Source organism: Pteropus vampyrus, unplaced genomic scaffold (assembly GCF_000151845.1).
Source record: "Pteropus vampyrus isolate Shadow unplaced genomic scaffold, Pvam_2.0 Scaffold268, whole genome shotgun sequence".
Lineage (NCBI taxonomy): Eukaryota > Metazoa > Chordata > Mammalia > Chiroptera > Pteropodidae > Pteropus > Pteropus vampyrus.
The window spans coordinates 643,568-658,085 of NW_011889049.1; the positions used below are offsets into that span (position 1 = coordinate 643,568).

General features: G+C 46.0%; 2 protein-coding genes across 2 annotated transcripts in view; one reads left to right on the plus strand and one right to left on the minus strand.

Annotated features, from left to right (window-relative positions):
- The window catches only part of CCNK (cyclin K), a 22,702-nt gene extending 20,914 nt beyond the window's left edge, over positions 1–1,788 (minus strand). The window contains 1 exon segment of the mRNA XM_011375254.2: positions 1,668–1,788. The gene's annotated coding sequence lies outside the window, so the exon portion shown is untranslated.
- Positions 1,789–2,211: 423 nt separating this feature from the next.
- The window catches only part of SETD3 (SET domain containing 3), a 59,350-nt gene continuing 47,043 nt past the window's right edge, over positions 2,212–14,518 (plus strand). Inside the window, exons 1-3 of the mRNA XM_011375255.2 lie at positions 2,212–2,370; positions 11,538–11,647; positions 13,420–13,512. Coding sequence (XP_011373557.1) covers positions 11,545–11,647; positions 13,420–13,512 — 196 coding nt within the window. The 5' untranslated portion in view covers positions 2,212–2,370; positions 11,538–11,544. The remainder of the gene's footprint in view (positions 2,371–11,537; positions 11,648–13,419; positions 13,513–14,518) is intronic.

A 14,518-nucleotide genomic window follows, 5' to 3' on the forward strand; every position in this document is an offset into this window, starting at 1 on the left:
GCAAGTTTTGTCTTTAGTATAAAGGCTACACTCTAAAATAACAAAAAGTATAGTAAATGTGTAAACCAGTAATAGGCATTTACCATTACCAAGTATTATGTACTATACATAATTACATTTGCTATACTCTTATAGGACTGGCAGCACAGGTTTGTTTCCACCAGCATCCACACAAACCCGTGAGTAATGCCTTGTGCTACGTACAACATTAGGACAGCTACCACACCACTCGCAATGGGAATTTTTCAGCTCCGCTATCATCTTACGGGACCACCTTCGTATATGCGGTCCATCCTTGACTGAAACGTGGTCATGCGGTGCATGACTGTAGCTCATTTTGTAGGCCAAAACTACCAATTTTTTTGACATTTAATTTTTAGAAATGGTATTTAAAATTTAAGGATCTCCTTAGCAATTAGACGGTTTCTTTATTCCTTGTTAAGTGCAAATTATGTTTTCGAATGAAACAAATGCTAAAAAATGTATTAGGCATCAACTAATGTGTTTGAAAAATGCATATAATAAAAACAATACAAAAGAAAATAAAACCCTAAAATTAGACACCTATGGTAGTCGCACTGAACAAAACTCCCACAAGCCTGGATAATTATTACATTTATAGTCAAGATTATTTAACAAACAAGCATCCTAGGTACTCAATTTTAACCAAAATGTCTACGAATACTACTACTAGTCGTCCATCCATTCTTCATTCAGCAATACAGAAAGCTGACCATAAGACACGCAGTATTCTAGGTGCTGGGGATAAAAAAAGTTCCTAGTAGAGCATTCATTCCAGCAACAACATTCGTACGAACTCTTAATGAATGCCTACAACTGCAAGAGCGATTTAGAGCGAGGTACACCAACATTACCAAAGTTACCTTAAAAACATAAAAAGCCACCCTCAACGAACTGCTCTCAGAAGTCGTTCCTAACGTCAGAAGATTTAGCGAAAGCTCCATTTAACTGCCGGTAATAGTGTTAAGAGCTTTTAAGAACCTCTAGACTAACGCCCCAACTTTTGAAAGAACGATTCCTTTAGCAAAACACTAAACCAATCGGGGAGAGAGTCAGTAAGAACGAAGTCTCGGGCAAGAACGAATCTAATCGCGGAAGTACCTTTTCCTTATTATGCCTACCTTATTATGCCTACTTCCTTATTCCTCATGCCTTTTCCTCAACCCTAGTCCCACCCTTGTTACATGGCTCTTGAGGCTCCAAAGTCGCAGTACCCCAGACGTGGTACAATACCCAAAGTCCCAGACCTAACCAAGGCTGGGACCGGGATGATGTGAAGTAACTGAAAGATGTGTAGTCAGCGGTCGTGCGGTTAAGAATGTGCATGCGCGTGTTAAGACCCCTGCTCCTTCTCCCCTGCTAGAAAGTTCCCCGAACCCTAGCCGCCCCTCTCTGCAAGGGCCGCTACCAATTCTAGGGTCCACGCTGGCCTCCCTGCACCGCTCCTGCGACTCAAATCCTCCTGAAGCCCGTCCCGCAGCCCCGCCATCGCCCGCTAACTTCGATAAGCACTGGGGGTAGCGGAGGAAGGCGGACTCCGGGAAGAGAGACTCCGCCAGCGGATGGAGGTGGTTGGCTATATCCTACTCCGACCTCCAGGTACGCGGGAGGTGGGCGGCGCTGCCCGCGCTCTGTGGGTCACTCACCCCTCGCCTCAGGCAAGCCCCTTAGCGACGTCTCTCCTTGCCGACTGCAGCCATCTTGGATGTTGGATGTCGGGGCATACGTCATCACGCTGCGTCGGCGTCAGAAAACACGCGACGGCACCTGCCAACCAATCAGAAGAAAGTAGAGCTCCTAAAGGAGGAAAGAGCAGCCAGTCTCCTTCCGGCCTCTCCCGCAGGAGGAGGAGCCGGCCAGAGGGTCCCTCCCATCGGTCCCGCCCCCGGAGCGAAGGCAATTCGGGAGCAACCGAACCTGCTAACGGAACTTGGACTCGAGAGGCGGGGCCCGGGGCGCCCGTCCTCCAATCAGTGCCCGGGTGTGGCGTAGTCCCGCCAATTGTGGCCTTGGAGCTGCAGGGGGCCGAGCCGGCAGCTCTGGCCCCGAGAGCCGGCAGACCCAATGGCTGGGGAGGAGCTGAAGGAGAACGGTAGGGGGGTCGCAGGGCGGGGCTGCGCCATGCCTCTGAGCAGGAGGGGCGGGACGGCGGCGGCAGTCCGGGGGCGGGGCCCGGGGACGGGAGGAGCCGGGTTGGGCCGCGGCGGCGGGGCCGTCTCAGGCCGCCGTCCCGCCCCTCCCGTCCGGCCGCCGCCGCCGCTGCTGCCGCCTGGGGCTTGGTTGAGGCGGACGGTGGGTCTGGGCTGGAGTGTGGTGCCGCTGCCGCTGCGCAAAGGGGTAAGCAGGCAGGTGAGTGCCGGCGGCGGCCCTTCCGCGAGCGCGGCCCGCGGGGCAGACTCGCGCCGTTGTTCCCGAACGCTGCGACGTCGCCCCCCGCCCTGGCCGGCGTCCCTCGGCCGAGGTCTGGCACGCGCCACCCCGGCCGCTGCGGGCCAGGGGTGTGAGGGGCGGTGTGCGCCCTGGGGCCCAGAGAAGAGGTCTGGGTGCTGGGGGCCCGGGGAGATCGGGGAGCACCGCTTGGCCTTTGACCTCCGGCCCTGCCGGGGCGGGGGCGCGCTCGTCGCTGCCCCGCGTCCCCTCCTGGCGCCCAGCGCTCGGGTCCCCGCTACTGAGGTGGCAGCAGGTGCAGGGAGCGCCTGGTCCCTCGTCGTCCGCCGGGTGGGGCCCGGTCCCCTTTCCCTGGCGCTCGTCGGCTCGGCTCTGCATGCGGCCGGCTCGCGCTCTCGCTTCCTTCCTTCTTCCCGTCGTCACCCCGCTGCTTGGGTGAAGGCTGTGTGGCTTTTATTTTACTCCTTCTCCAAATCTCATGTGCCCGCCGGGGTGCCCGGTGTCCAGCCTCTGCTTCTCTTACTTTCCAGTTATAAAAACAGTCGTTGAAAATAGGTCATTTTTCTTCCCGCGCGCCCTGGCCACCTTCCACACGCTCTGTGCCCTACTAGGGAGAAGAATTCAGTGCTTTGGAGTTTGTCATTCCGACATTAAACTCTTCCTCCTCGTGGCTCCAGCCTGGCGATGCAGCTCTGCCTCTCTGGTTGCCACTCTCGGGAAAAGGAGGCGATTAGTGTCGGGTGCCACTTGCCGCGGGGGGCCTCACCCCTGCCGTGTTTTGACACATTTAGGATCTCTTGAAGGGTATTATTTTGCTTTTCCAAATGAAGATGGAAGTTTCAAAAGCAAAAATACTTTTAAAGTATGTTTACAGGTTAATTTTTTAAGAACCTCTAAAGAGTTAACCTTTTAGCAATGGACTTGACTGTAGCTTGGTTGTAGTGGTGCTTATACAGCTATATCTATATATACCTTTGTCAAACTCGGAACTGGACACTGAAAGTGTGAATTTTATCGAATGTAAATGATACCTCTCCCTCCCCCATTTTTCTTCTCAAAAGTGACCCCACTGGTATTTCAGAACTGTACTAATCAGTAATAATCTTGTAGAGGTTTTACTTACTATTTTAAGTGAATGCATTTAACTCAAGAATATAGCAAAATAAAAGCAGCCTTCCTCTCCACGGTTAATACTTGGCAAGGCTTGCTTGAGCCATAATGTATTGTGTCTGTACAGGCTACCATGCATGCAGTCCTGCCTTACCAAATTAGTCCCGGGGGCTGCTGTGATTGATATTTTGGTAAAGTTCCAGCAGTTTAAGGAGTTTTTCTCTGGCCCAAGAAAGTAGTTTGCAAAGCTGAGTTCTCAAACGGCTACAGAGCGACCTCTTTATTGGGACTCCAGACAAGCTTGGTTTTTAGCCCTCTGCTACCCCTTCCTTTCCACTCTCCTTTCTCTCTGGTATTCAAAATTGTAAGTTAACATCTGAACTGAAACTCCAGTCTGAACAAGTAAAATGGTTGCTGCTTCTCATCTCTTCTCCAGCATGCTAACTAACATCTTTCAGTGCTTTTTTTCCTGGAATAGGAATGATGTTGGACTTGAGGATTGAAACATTTATGCCTCCGTGTGATGTAGAAATGAAAGTTTTGTTTAATTCTGTCAATAGAAGTGCATTAAGATTGTCAATAAGGAAGGAACACTTATTGAGCTTCTCTTCCTTGTAAATATTTAGATCGCTTTTTAAATGATAATTAAACCTTTGCTTTAGAGGCTGCTGGAAAATGAGAAGACTGTGAAGGTCATTGGCAAGTTTTTTCCATTCTAAAGTTAAGCTGTTTTTGTTTTGAAAGCTCTGATAACCGGTCACAACAGCCTCCTTAAAGCTTGATGCTCTCACATCTAGAAGAGAAGATGACAGCTAGAGGAAAGTATCAGTATTGGCATGACAGAGTCTTGCTTACAGTAAATATTTAGTAGATAATTATTGAGTTAAATGAAAACCAGGTAGATAGTTTGTGCTGTGTGGAATTTTAATGAAAATATGGGTGAAAATCTTATCTCCCAGCTTAGGGTTACTCTATTTTTTTTTTTTTTTTACTAGATGCCAGTTTAGTTTGAGGCTTTCCACGTCTCTTAACATGTTTGAATTACATACTCTCCTTTTTTCTTATCACTAATCTGAAGTAGCTTTTAGAAATGTAACTAATAATAGTGTGTCTTTTTTTGTGTAGTTTGATGATAATCTTTCACTGGGAGGGTTTTTATCTTTAGAAACTGGTTTGTCTGTCCCTGGCTGCTGTGCACCATGCTTCTGTTGGGGGTGGGTAGGAATAGTTTCAAGTGTTTCCTCTCCTTGTACCTAAATCCTGGGAGTGGAGCCTAGATTTTGTTGATCCCCGGCCCCCCTCCCCCGCAGAGGAATAGCAGTCATTTATTACTATGGCATTAAACATTTTTAACGGAAGAGCGAATATATCTTGTGTTATTTTAGAAGTTGCTTGTGACCAGTTATTTGTTTTCTCAGTTAGCTAGCATTCTGTTTGGGCCAATATTTTGATTTGCTGTGCATCCTTTTTCTCTTGCTGTAGTCATAGAACTGTATATCTTGGATATCCGTTTGTTCTAAATCACGTTGAGCCAGTTACAAGTATTAGACTAAGGATTCCTTGCTTTAAAAATTTTCTAGTTTTCACTTTTGTTGCATTTACAGGTGTATTGTGCTTGGCAAAATGGACTTCTGTACATGGATTTCCTTTTATCGTCTCATTTTCCTATTTGTAAATTGGAGATGTTAAATATTTTCATCTGCAAATATAATTAATTTACATGTTTATTCTCAAAGTAAAAATAACTATAACAATATTAATACACAAAATATATTTTCTATTACAAAGCAGTCAAGACTTATTTTTAACTTAGTACTCTGAAGGAAAAAAAGCTTAATTAGCACAATTGGCAAGTTAGGAGTTCTGCTTTTTCTTGTTTAATTCACCCAGTAACTCAAGCCAGAGATTAGCTGTGCAGACTCCATTTCCAGGTGGGGCGTTTCCTCCACATTTTGGAACTAAACAGATCATAAAACAAGAGATACAAACACAGGTAGTGACAAATTTTCAACTGAAATAAGTTTGAATGGAAGAATGATTCCAAACGATTATAAAACTTAAACACCAAAGTTAAGACTTTGAAATTCTCTTACTCAAGTCTTTTCCAAGTAGAAGTTAATAATAATCGAGATAAGTCCAAACACTCTTGGCTGACAGTGAAAGACTAGTCCAACTCTGAAGTTTAGATTTGAGGGGGATCTGACTGATACTGTTTACCAAGCCAAAGTAAAATTTTAATCTTTCACATGCCCAGGCTCAGTCATGGGAATACAGAGGGAGGGCAGGAGAGGGTAGAGGGCCAAAGCAGGAAGAAATGCTTTCATTGTTTTTTTAGAAGGTCTAAATAATTGTCTAGAGTATGTAGATAATCGGGTGTCTACATAGAACGCTTAATAAATATGCAATATTTTAGGTTTATTACCTACTTACAGTCCTGTGTTTCACTGTTCACTTTTTTTTTAGGGTACGATTCATTAGAACATAACAAAAATTCTGTGACGGCGTGGTTTTAAGGTTTCAATCTCAGTAAATAGGCGCGACTTCGATACCGGTAGTTTTCTATTAAGCACAGTTAAGAGAAAGTAAGGATAAGTGTTGAAAAATACTCATTCGGGTTGCTTTTCCCATAACATTTATTTATGACTAATGAAGTTTTTCACTTGTCGATTATAATGCTTTAGTATTGCTACAGATCATGGTCACATAAGTGGTTTCTGCAGTTTTTCGATCCATGACCAGAGCGTGGCCACATTGCAAAGGTGAATGTGGACTATGCGGGATTGGGCGGCAGCTCATTTGGAAGTTTTGATCATGTCCCACGTTTAAGCTGAGGCCATTCCACAGTGCATTTTGGACAAGGCCAGCAAAAGGGCTCTATACTTTTAGAGGCCAAAGAAATAAAACCTTCAGATTGTATGTTTCATGACTGCAAGAGAATACTGTTATTGTGAACTTCAGAGTTGACAGTCAACCTTCAGAGCCTTTGTAAGTGGGTTGGTTTTGAGCTGAATCCATGAAACACGATTATCAGTAAAGTTTGCCGTCAGGTGTGCCAGTGACGCTCTGCCACCGACTTGAGTCTATCGTCTTGCTTAAAATTAACTTCTCTAAACTTCAGCTTTCTCGTCTGTGAAGCGGGCATATTTATTATAATCATCTCTTATGTGAAATGCTTACCTCAGTTCCTGGCATAGTAAATGCCCAAATGATGCAGTTATGAAGACAGTCATGTTGGGGACCTGCCATAGGACACTATGTGGCAGGGATGACACAGTTTCAATAGCCTAGAAATAGCGTGACGGTTAGCATGAATAACTGTCTAGGTTCAGGAGCTCAGTTGTTGAACGTGGCTCATCTGTCTTGCTGGAGATTAGTGTATGTAGCAGAAGGTTTTAGTTGCTGCCATCTTATCCTAAAGGCTGTGGGATCACACCTCACTCATCTTTGCACTTAAGATTAGATACTCAAAAACTGCACTGAATTAATGAATGATTTCATTTGCTCACTTGGCTTGTAGAAAAGCTAGGGGAGTCTTAGGCGTATTAGTCAGATCTCCTTGAATCGGGCTCCAGAAGGCGGAAGTCCCACTGAACCGTGCCCTTCGCAGAGCACATCTGAAGGGTTTTGTTGACTTAGGAAAAAAGTTCCCCGAAGTATAATATATCTCAGTGGCTTTGTCCACTTTTGAGAAATGGACAAAGATCTGGAGAAGAGAAGACTCTGGAGGGCGCAGACTACTGTCTCCAAGAATTCGAAGGGTTGCTTCTCTTTTAAAGGCAGAACTGGTCACATCAGGGAGGATGGTGAGCTCTCAATGTAGCAGCACAGATCTCACGAGGTGGAAGTGAAGGAGCAGCCACCGTGGCCAGGAGTGCTGTGTGTCGGGGACAGAGGAGCACCTTCAGAACGGTTGGTCTGTCCCTGCCTCTGCCACCGAGCAGCAGGGAGCCCCAGGTGGTGCAGTTGTCATCAGGGATGACACGCCCTGCCTGCCTCTCATGGGGTCTTCAGCCTGGCATTTGACGGAGGATCGCAAAGCACTTTGGAAGCCATAACTGCTGCATGACATTAGATGTCGTTACGCTCAAAGTGTGGGGTTGAAGGTCAACACACGTAACCCCAAAGGTCTCTTCCAAACCTGAAATTCCATGATTCTAGAATCTAGAATCCTTAGGAGAGGAATGTGGGTGGTTTCAAGGTAATTTCTTGACAGATTACAGCTGTTCCTTTGCACTTAACGTTTTTCTTTTTTTTTGTTGTTAGAAAGATATAATAGGAAATGATTATTCATGATACTAAATGATTCCTTGCTTTATGAAAGGTTTTTTTGCAACTTCCTTTAAATAGGCTCATTTTAATTTAAGTGTACTTGCAACTTAATTCAATAGCAGTTTAAAATGAAAACTATTATGTATTGAAAAGTCAATCAGAAATAGGTTAAGCATCTATAAAATCATGGATGGCGTAAACTAGTGGAAAAATAGCAAAAAATATTTTAGAAAGCAAGAAACTTTTTAAAAAAAAATCTCAAGTTTGTAAATGTATATATCTTATCTATATCTGTCTATATGACAGATCAATTTGTCCTGTATAAAGATTGGAATGTTACTTCCATGAGATGTATAGGTCTACATTCATCCTCATACTTAAGTAGCTCCTGAGTTGAAATTAATTCCACCTTCTTGCCTGCCTGCTGCTTTGACTCGTTACTTGGAGTTGTGGCACAGCAGGACCTCCTTAGAGATAGAGATTGGAACCATGGGTGCTAGTTAGCCGCTTAAACTGGTATAAATTAGTATGGCTTGACCCTACCACTAGGCCCTGCTACTGTGCAGAGAGAGGACATGTTTCTGATACACTGTATAGTTTCAGTTAACATGCTACCATGCAACGCGAAGACTATATGCCTTATCAGTTCCTGGAGGAGAGAAAACATTGCACGGTTAAATGCTTTAAAATTTGGGAGTACTTTCATTTTCCTAAGCCATCATCCTATAATTTGTTTTAATTCAGAATGTAGTAATCTGATTCTAATAGCCTGCAAAGTATTTTAGTGAGATTCTTTTCTTCCTATACAAAGATTAGGCAGGCTCTCCACTCCCTTTAAGTACGTTTTCCAGCTGGGTGCCTGAGGCAGGAGGAAGCCTTTGGGCCATTCTCTCCTTCAGTCGATCCAGCTGTAAAAGTTGGATACATTGAAAAACAGATGCTGGGTCTGAGCTAAGGTTTCCTGGATAAATTGCTAAATAAGTGTAATCAAAAATGTTTATTCTAGTTGTATTTAGTTGAAAGCAACTGAGGAAAAATACAAATATACATCCTTTCCATTTAGACTTTTTGAAAAAAAAAACAAAAAAACAACAAAACCCACGCAGCTGAATTTCATCTCAGTCTGTTCAGTATGTGTGAACTATACTTCGTAAAAATGGAGTTGGGCATCCAGCACCCTCCCTCACTGCCACCCCCACCATCAGCCAAGGTCCCTAAATGCACTTTATCTTATTTCTCCTGACCTGTTTCTTCCACTACGGAGATTATATGTAAAAGACTCACTTGACTGGTCAGAAGTTGTTGATTACAAGCTCCATGTACATATTAGCAATTTTAGGTAATAACTGAGTATGCATTTATTTTACTGTCTTCTAAAGCCCATTTTATCTGTCAGGTGGAGAGATTATTGGTGGACTTGCTGAGTAGTTTGTGGTGTTTTAAAGAACCACACTTGGAGGATTCTGTAGATTTTAAACCATCTTGGTGGTGAAGAAAAGTAGCTGCGTGTGGAAGTCCCGGCTCCCCGGTCCTGCTTACAAAGGCCCTTCGCTTCGAACGGCCGTAACTGTGACTGGTCGGAGGATCCATTCGTCAGCCCTGCGTTGCTTTTCTACATATTTCCTTTTGTCTTTAGTATTAAATCCTTTTTTTTTTTTAAACCGTATCTTTGTTTCTGTTCAGATAATTCAATAAAAATTTGTACATTTTACCTGATTTCAATCTAAACTTTAAGAGAATAACTTTCATTTAGCATTGTACCTTCTGGCTAACATTTGGACTTTAACTTGAGTGAGTGTGTGTGTGCGCGTGCGCGCGTGTGTGCGTGTGTGTGTGCGTGTATGTATGTGTATACCTACTTAATTTGCACATTTTTATATTTTTCTATTATAAATACTTGAAATAAATATTGAAGATAAATATCTGGTCTTTGTAGGAACTTGATGAGTTTCTAATGGGTCGTTTTCTCTACTGAGAGCGTTAAGGATGTTTAGGATACCTACCTGACTGATCTATTGAAACTTGGCATTGAGCCCTAGATCCAGCCGAAATCCCAATGGAAATTACTCACTATATGTAACAAATTTTTGAATCATACATGAAGACGGCAGGTAGTTATTTCAGACCCATGATGCTGGGAAAGTCTTAGCTGAAAAAGGCAGGAGGAAGTAGACTTCAGAACTGCTGTTACTGGATTCCAACACCTTCTCAAACGGAATCTTAAGACGTACCCTCTCTGTTTAGTTTCTCTTCTTATGTATTTGAGAAACTTCTCCAGCTGAGAGCCTCTCTTCCCCACCTCCTCATCCCTGGGGGTGCAGGCCTGCAACCCCCCGTTTGGTCGCCTCTCGCGTGTCCCCTGCAGCCGCTAGCCCGGTCCCAGTCCGGTCCCAGGCATGTGGACTAGGAGAGCCTGTCTTGGCATGTGCCCTTGGGTTTAGAGCCCGCCTGTGTGCCAGACGGAACTCAGGATTTTAGGTTGGAAGCCGTGGGTTTGCTACTTGCTGGTTGTGGGCTCTTGACCAAGTCGTACCTGAGTCTGAGCCCCCTGACACAGCTGTTGTCACCACCAGCCTCTGGGTGTGGCAGGGATGCAGGGAGGTGGTGGCAGGACCGCAGTCTGACCAGCGCAGAGCCCCACGCAGATGCTTGGGCCCCTGGTCGTAGTGCCCACGGAGCTTTAAGCCACACTGGGGCTGGCAAGCGCTCCCTTTTCTACAAGAAATGGACTTATTACTGCCTTGTTGCTTTCTAACACCAAAAACAGGGCTGCTAAGAGGGAGAAAGTGTTTTGGAGTGCCTCGCCAAAGTCATTTAGCACCTAACACAAAGGAAGTCTGGCCACCAGGGCTGAAGGAAGAGGCCAGGCCAGCCCACCACCAAGAGTGCATTTCTACAGTTCTTCCTGCCAAGCCGTGCTCACTTGAAGTGTGATTAAAGCCTTTCTTTCCAGACTTACTGCTAGTTTTAGTTACTTTCAGGTCAAGTTCAGTGGCCCGCCACATAGATGCCCTCAGTAGATAAGGAGGGGGGTTCCTGGGATGCAGAGAAGAACCATTGGTGCATCCTGTGTCCCACAATCTCATCTGCTTGTGGAATGTTCTGGTCATTTCTTATATGTTAGAACAGATGGGACTTGTGGGCAGTTGAAGTGCCAGATAGGGGGCACGGGGAGACCTCTTTCAAGACTGTGGTCTGCTATTAGCTTCTGTGACACCTGGGCAAGGCACTTCACATTTTCCACGGAACAAAATGAAGGCGTTAGATTAGCTCTCTCTGAAGTTTGAACTCTGAAATGTCTAGAGAATTCTTTTAAAGCAAAGCACGGAGAGAATACAGGTATATTGGTTTTTGTGCCCAGATGATTCATAGCTTATGATACACATATGGATACGTAATTCCTATCTCTGTAGTGTCATGGAATAAACATGTTAGTATACACAATAAAATCTACGTAATTCGAAAAAAAATTCTAGAGGAAAATTTGCTTCTACTATAGTTCTGGTAGGTGAAAAGGAACAAACATTTCCCAAAGACTACAAAGCAGATTTTTGTTTGTTTGAGAGCCTCTAAATACTGATATTTGTTACACATTTTTTTTTTTTCTGGATGGAAACTTCGGGCTGTGGCACACGGGAGGGAAGATCTTAGCGTCTGAAGGCTAAGCCACTGTGGTGCCCCATCTTATTACTTGATTTTGTTCTCCGGAAATGTAATGTTTTCTCTTTGTCTTTTTTTTCTCTTTGTAGTCAGAAAATGGGTAAGAAGAGTCGAGTAAAAACGCAAAAATCAGGCACTGGAGCTACCGCGAGCGTGTCACCAAAGGAAACCTTGAACCTGACCAGCGAGCTGTTGCAGAGTAAGTTCCGCTCTCCGCAGGCTCGGTGCTGCGTGGGAGGGTCGCGGGTGAGGCGAAGCGTGATGCCGGCCGTGTGACCTGGGCAAGTTCCTGAACCCCGTTAGCCTGCAGCCTCCTCACCTGTGGCGTGGAGCTGCTGCTCCCTTTTGGCATCGTGTAACTATTCGCGAGGCCTGGGGGGCGTGCCGAATGTAAAGCTTCGGTGGCACAGGCGCCCGGATCGTGGGCCCCGGTGGGCAGAGACGGTCTCGACTGCTTGTTACCAGCGTGGCCTCGGACAGGCTACTAAGCCCGCTGAGTCTCAGCGTTCACATCAGTGGATAAGGCCGTCGGGCGGTGTAATGAGGGCCCCGGGAGCTGTGGCATGTGAAGGGTGTTAGGGTTGTCAGCCCGCGGAGCGCACGGCAGGCCTCTGGCGGGGGTGGTGGTGGGGTCTTCGGAACAGCCCCTCGGAACTGCCCCTCACGCTGTCGCTTCACCTTTACTGTCAGCGATTCAGTCCTCATTTTCCAGTTTTCACAGGCCGAAGCGAGGGCTCTTGGTTCAAGGAAATTAAATATCTTGCTTTAGGAAATTAGTATAAACTGGTAACTTTTTTTTAACTTGTCAGTTTTAATTGGTGCTATGTATGTTTCAGATTTAGCTGTGGTCACTCTGTCCACTAACTGCATTTGTCTCATTTTCTTTGCCCCTTTCGTTCAGATTATGTGACAGGCTAAACCCGAAATAAAAATGTAGCTTTCTGTCCCTGACAGAAGCAGGCGTCAGCCAAGTCAGAGTCCGGTCCCTCCCTGAGTGCCCGGCCCCATGAGCCCTGTGTCCTCCTCCTGCAGGGACAGTGCGGATCCCCCACAGAGCGCTGACGTACTGGCCACTTAACACCTGTCTCCCCCACTGGACTGCGCAGCGTGAGGACAGGCCCTACCTTCTTGTTTTCTAGGGCCTCGGTCAGTATTTGTTGGTGGAAGAGCGAAGTAAGGACTGGTCAACCTTGATGGTTATGGGTGAACAGATACCTGGTTCTTAGTCATTTCCCACATATGCTGCTTTTTGGAGAATGAAGGGGCCAACAGGTTTAGCAGGAGCATGAGGAAGGCTGTCTCTTTAAACCCATACAGTTGTTTGAAAAGGCAAGAGCCACTGGAGGCTGGGCGCCCAGCGCACCACCACCTTCCAGAACCGGCCTCGGCTGCCGGTCCTTCAGTTCTGGCCCCACAGTAACATCTCAGCTTCTTTTTTAGCAATGACTGCGCTGTCTCTTTTTGCGACTCCCCCAGAGTGCTTAATATAGTGCCTTACACATGAATGTGAAATGTTTGTTGACTGATTGTCCTTATGTCCAATTCAGTGGTTCCCTTGGAGAGCCACCGTAATGGGGTTTAACTAGAAAGCAGTGGTGACTGTCAGTATTGCCTTCTCGAAAAGTTCTCAGGGAGATGCTCTGCATTTTAGCATAGCTTTTTAGGTTTTCCCGTTTACAAGTATATTCTGAGGAGAATGATCATCAGCAAGAGGAAGGTAGATGTAAGCTAGGTGCTCACACATGGGTACGGGAGTCACGGTTGAATAAGTGGCATTTGAATGGTTTCAGAGGGTTTATATTCTTTGAAAAGTACACTCAACTTCTCGTGTCTGTCATCATGGCTGTAGTACCTTCGTCCTTCAAAAAGAAGCAAACAGCAACAATAGAACCCAAATCCTCTCTCTCTTCCGAAGACTAGCAGGTGAGTTTGAAAGAAAGATGCTTGAGCACCATGACCTTTGTGTTGCAGAATGCAGTAGTCCTGCACCGGGCCCAGGCAAAGAGTGGGAAGAGTACGTGCAGATCCGGTCCCTAGTTGAGAAAATACGGAAAAAACAGAAAGGTAAAGTTTCTAGAATGATACTCGTATTTTGAGAAGAGCTTGCAGAGACTTGGCATAGGTCTGATGGCGAGGCTGCTGTGGAAGGGGCTGCAGCCGAGGCGGGGGCGGGAGGACTGCCCCCAGAGCGCTCAGGCCGCCCGTTGCCGAGGTGCTGTCGCCTGCCTCGGGAGGGGTGAAAATGGTGAGCTTTACGGGGGAAAATGCTTGTTTCTGGGGGCTCACATGTATTTTTATCTCACGCACTGTATATGTAAATCTGTTTTTCCATACTGTGTTTCCTTTAGGGTTTGAGGTCAGTCCATAATGCTGTGTGTGGTCAGCACACAAGTATATACTGGTCAGTTAATGCATTATCAAGATTTACAATCAACTCAAACAAATTTTGTTTAAATAAGAGCTGTGGTCCCGCGTCCCGAGCTGCGTTTTCACAGGGTGTACTAAGTGGGCATCAGAACGATTCTCAGCCAGGCCGGCCATGGGGCCACGTGTCCGTGGAAAAAAGCCTGTTCAACATACCTACTGTTTTTGTTCTGTAAAGCACAGGGGGTAAAGGTTGGTGTCCAGGCCCACGTGGACGGTGGGAGGAGGAGACGTAATAAGGAGCCTGCATTTAAAAGGATGAGGAAAACCTTTCCAGATTCCCAGTGTATTGATTGTTGGGAAAGCGAGTCTGAGGGTGTGTTTTTATCTGCTCTCTGAAGTGGTAGATTTATTGCTTTCCCATAAACACCTACAGACATGCAACCTTCGGGTTAGATGTCCCCAGATGGTGACAGGCCCCATGATGATGTGCTTGTTTGCACTAAATGTGGACTGTGCTAGTCTTGGCTCACCAAAGACATGGCTGAGGGGCGTTCGCATCCCCTGAGTAGAGACGCTACAGCCGAGCCGTCCTGGAGGACTCACTCGTTCTCAGCGAGCGAGGAGTGCGTTTGGTCTTAGACTGTCCCCAACGAAACCCCGAAACCTGTTCTCCTCATTTAGCAGGTGCCTTTGCACACCTGGC